General features: G+C 34.0%; 1 protein-coding gene across 1 annotated transcript; it reads left to right on the top strand.

The window, feature by feature from the left end:
* Positions 67-1,475, top strand: LOC107639074 (plasma membrane-associated cation-binding protein 1). The gene is made up of 4 exons (XM_016342490.2): positions 67-263; positions 464-553; positions 650-734; positions 829-1,475. The coding sequence occupies exons 1-4, from the start codon at positions 153-155 to the stop codon at positions 1,212-1,214; spliced, it is 672 nt and encodes a 223-aa protein (XP_016197976.1). The 5' UTR covers positions 67-152; the 3' UTR covers positions 1,215-1,475.

The following is a 4,390-nucleotide window of genomic DNA, read 5'->3' as shown; positions in this document are numbered from 1 at the left end:
GTGACAAGGTCGGTGAACAGGGAGGTTTAATTCGGTGTATATATTATATTAAAAAATTAAGAAAATATATATTGCATTGAGTTTGATAGTTTGATTTTGTTAAGGACCCCAAAGAAAGAAAGAAAGAAAGAAAGAAAGAAAGAAAGAAAGAGATGGGGTATTGGAAATCCAAGGTGCTTCCAAAGATCAAGAAGGTTTTTGATAAGAATAGCACCAAGAAATCTGGTGCTGCTGAAGCTTCCAAGTTATTTGATGACTCCAAGGTTAGTTTCTCTTCTAACTGATTAGCTTTGATTATAAATTAAACCTTAAATAATATATGTAACATTATATTTTTGTTCAACTGCTCTACATCCGTAACATTAGATATCATTAAGCATATAATAAATGATTGATGGTATTTATTTGTCAAGAAATCAACAGAAGTTCACGTGTTATGGCTTATTGGTGCTTGTTTTATTAGGAGGAATACAACAAAGCCTTTGAAGAAAAGAAGACTGAACTTCAAACAAAAGTAACTGAAGTATATGAGGCTTCATCAGCTGAAGTGAAGGTATGATCATATAAAACATGCACGCGCACACATATTTGACCAATACACTGAACAAGTGTTTTACTAATTAACTATCTTCACATCATCACTTTACAGAGTTTGGTAAAAGAACCTAATGAAGCAGGATTAAAGAAGAACTCCACATCAGTCCAAAAGTTCCTAGAAGAGCTTGTTAAAATTGGTGATGTATTTTTAGCCCCTTTTTTTTTATAGAAGAAAGAGAGTGATCTAATTTAATTTAATTGACAATGAATTTTATTTATCTGAATAATCAGATTTCCCTGGATCAAAGCCAGTGAGTGAAGCATGTTCCAAGTTTGGACCAGCCTTGGTTCCAGGCCCAGTTTCCTTTGTGTTTGAGAAAGTTTCCACTTTCATAGTCACTGAAGAGAAAGCTGAGGAGGTCCCTCCTACTACTACAACAGAAGAAACAAGTGGTGTCAAAGAGAGGGAAATTGTGGTTGAAGAAGAAGAAAAGGAAAAAAAGAAGGAAGAGGCAGAGGAGAAAACTGAATCGTTAGATCCAACATCATCATCTGCACCAGAAACAGTTGAGGAAAAATCGGCTGAAGAAGTTGCAAAAGAAGAAGAGAAACCTGCTGAAGCAGCAGCAGCAACAACTTCAGCTGAGAAAACTGCAGAAGAACCACCAAAACCTTGACGAATTTCCGTTATTTCAATCTTACATATATCATCACCATATATATCTATATGTGTGTGTGTATTATTAGTATAGTAGTGTGCATAAACACTCAAATATTTGTTTGTTACACACCATTATTATTCTCTTATATTCTTTAAATTTTGTATCTCTATGTAATTCATTTGGGTTTGTTCATTGTTATTAATTTTTTGTATAATGGATATGTGTTTGTTAATTAATGTAAATGTGAATGCTCATTATTGGTGCATCATTTTGTAAAATTGATTGTGTATTTATTTAATTTTTTTTCATTTTTTAGTTAAGGAAGCGAAGTGAGGTGGGTCTTTTTGGTTCATTAATAAATCCTACCTGTCTCTGTCGTTCTTTTTTCCATGTGAGAGTCCTCTTTGAATTGGTTTCTATCCAAATATTCTGGTATTATTCTTACCTTATACATAGTAACATAGTCTTTGTGAAGGATTACACGTTGTTCATGACAAGCAGCGGAAGTAATAAAGTAATCTTAAAAGATCTATTTTGTATTTAAACTTTATTTTAATAATAAATAATATATACATCAGATCTAAATATCTGTGTATACACTAGTAAAAATCATTTTTTCTTTCGATGGTACGAAAGTATTATACGTATCCATACCGATACCAATTTTTGCTGTCAACTCCTTAACCAATTGACATCTGATCTAAATTAAAAAACCTCTTGCAACTCTTTGCACGCTATAAAATTCTTCTCCAAGAATCAGGCTCACATACATTTATGAAATTTGTTATTGATTTTAAATTTGAATCTCAATTCAAATTTGAATCATATCTTACTATTTTAAACTTGAATCTTTTAAATTTATGAATTATATCATAATTTAATTTGAAACAGAATCAGTTAGGATCTCATCCAAATTTAGAATTCAAGTTTAGAATAGAATAACTAATTATTCTTAAATTTCATTTAATATTTTCAATTATCATATTATTATTATATTCTTGGTGCCAGCAAAGAATATAATAATATTCATTTGAATTAATATAATTATTTATTTGATCAAATTAAAATAATAATTAAATAATTCTACAGCAAAGATTAAAACACTCGTTAGTGTGTGACTCCATAGGTTCAATACTAAGCGGATAGTAAATTAGTCATACTAAATTTACCAATCAAGGTTGGCGTCTAGCAACACTCCTCAACGACCCGATAGTTTGAAGTAATCTATTTTTACTAAGAACCCCAAAAGAACAAAGTATAATTCCTTTCATCTTTCCAGCTCTTGGTTAACCTTTAGAGTACGGTTTAATTGTCAAACTCTAACTTGTTACTATTATAATGAACTGTGAATGACCTAAGAAACTCATTTCTTCATTCATTCAATTCCCTTAGCCAATGTTTTATTCATCTCAGTCATTATAATCATAAAGCTCAAACTCTTTATCGAGAGTTGACGGATTTCTTATTGACTAATCATTAATTCTACAAGTATTTAAATCATACTCAATATCCATTCAACTAGTACCTTAGGATATTAGGTGTCCGAAATCAAAGTATAATAAATACATTGTTAATTACTATGACAGTCGCAGTTCAAAGAAAACTCTATTACTATGTTCATCTTGAGAATATCCTATTGACAAATATGCGATAATTATAACCATTAGAAATTCTCAAAGTGAGTTAGTTCAATAGTCATATCTCTATATGAAGCATGTTAGAGTAGTGAATTAATTTTCTATTCTATTATGATTAGTTAGAGGGTAGATTAGTCTTTCTACCCTAATAAGGGATGACTTGTGTATATGCTATATATAATAACTTTACTCTTTGGAGAAACAGAGTTTCCTAATATTCATTCTATCATATTCAATCTATCAAGTTTATCTTCTTCTCTCATTCTCTAATATTCATTTGCAAGTTCTTCTTACTCAAGATTCTAATATGGTATCAAGAGCTTAGGTTCTTGAAATTTTTTTTTCGTTTCACTATGGAAATCGAGTTCAACGACTCCACCACCAAAAAACCCCTCACTGTCATAGCTGACAAATTGAATGAAGACAACTATTCAACCTGGAGGTATCTCGCGTTACTCACCATCCAGAGTCTCGATTTGGAAGATCACTTAAACCCAGCGAAGATTCCTCCTCAATTTGTTACAGATGAGGCAAAGAAAACCGCTACCGAATCGGCGGACTTCAAGAAATGGCGTCTCCGAGACCTAACCCTCACTACTTGGATCGTGGCATCCATGACCACTAACTTCAAAAGTAAGGTCATACATCTCACCAGATTTCATCTAGTTTGGGAAAAGATTGATGATTACTTCACCGCCGCATCCTCAGCTCGCATTCAGAGCCTCAAATCGCAGCTCAAGTCCGTGAAGAAGACGGGCACCGTACCTGATTATCTTGCTCAAATTCGAAAACTAGTAGATTCTCTATTTGCAATTGGCTATCAAGTTCATGAGGATGACCATATTCAAGCTATTCTTGATGGTCTCCCAGATGAGTACACTGTCTACAACGCTTCGGTAATGTCAAGATTGGGCTCCTTCAAGGTTGTAGAGGCTGAATCTTTCCTTTTGGCATTTGAAAATATGCTTGACAGACACAAGAATCCTGGATTAGCTATGCCGATGGCCAACTTCACTCAACCCTTCAACTTCAACAGAGGAGGAGGAGCAAGAAGAGGTAGAAGTGGAAGAGGCTTTCGAGGAGGTGGGAGGTTTGGATTCACAAATCAAAGACCCCAATGTCAACTATGCGGTCGTTCTGGCCATGTGGTTTGGAACTGTTATCATCGATTTGATACGTCTTTTCAACCAAATGTGGCTAATTCCTCTAATCAACTTCAGATACCATATGGAAATTCCCAGCCACCACCTCCGTCTTCCACCTTTCATCAACCAAGAGCTTATATTTCTACACCATCATCCATTAGTGAAGCTTCTTGGTTTCCGGATTCAGGAGCAAGTCACCACATTACCCCAGACTCCAACAATTTACTCACTGCCTCTTCCACGAATCTTAATTCAGACCAGCTTTATGTAGGTAATGGGGCAGGTATACCGATCTCTTCTTCAGGTTCCTCTATTCTTTTTGACCCTTCCACTAACATTGCTTATTGTCTGAATGATCTTCTTCATGTTCCTCAAATTACGCAGAATCTATTAAGTGTTTCAAAATTTG

The sequence above is a fragment of the Arachis ipaensis genome, chromosome B04 (genome assembly GCF_000816755.2).
Source record: "Arachis ipaensis cultivar K30076 chromosome B04, Araip1.1, whole genome shotgun sequence".
NCBI classification, from domain to species: domain Eukaryota; kingdom Viridiplantae; phylum Streptophyta; class Magnoliopsida; order Fabales; family Fabaceae; genus Arachis; species Arachis ipaensis.
The sequence above is the reverse complement of the archived record's forward strand: the minus strand, read 5'-3'. Positions and strand labels throughout refer to the sequence as shown.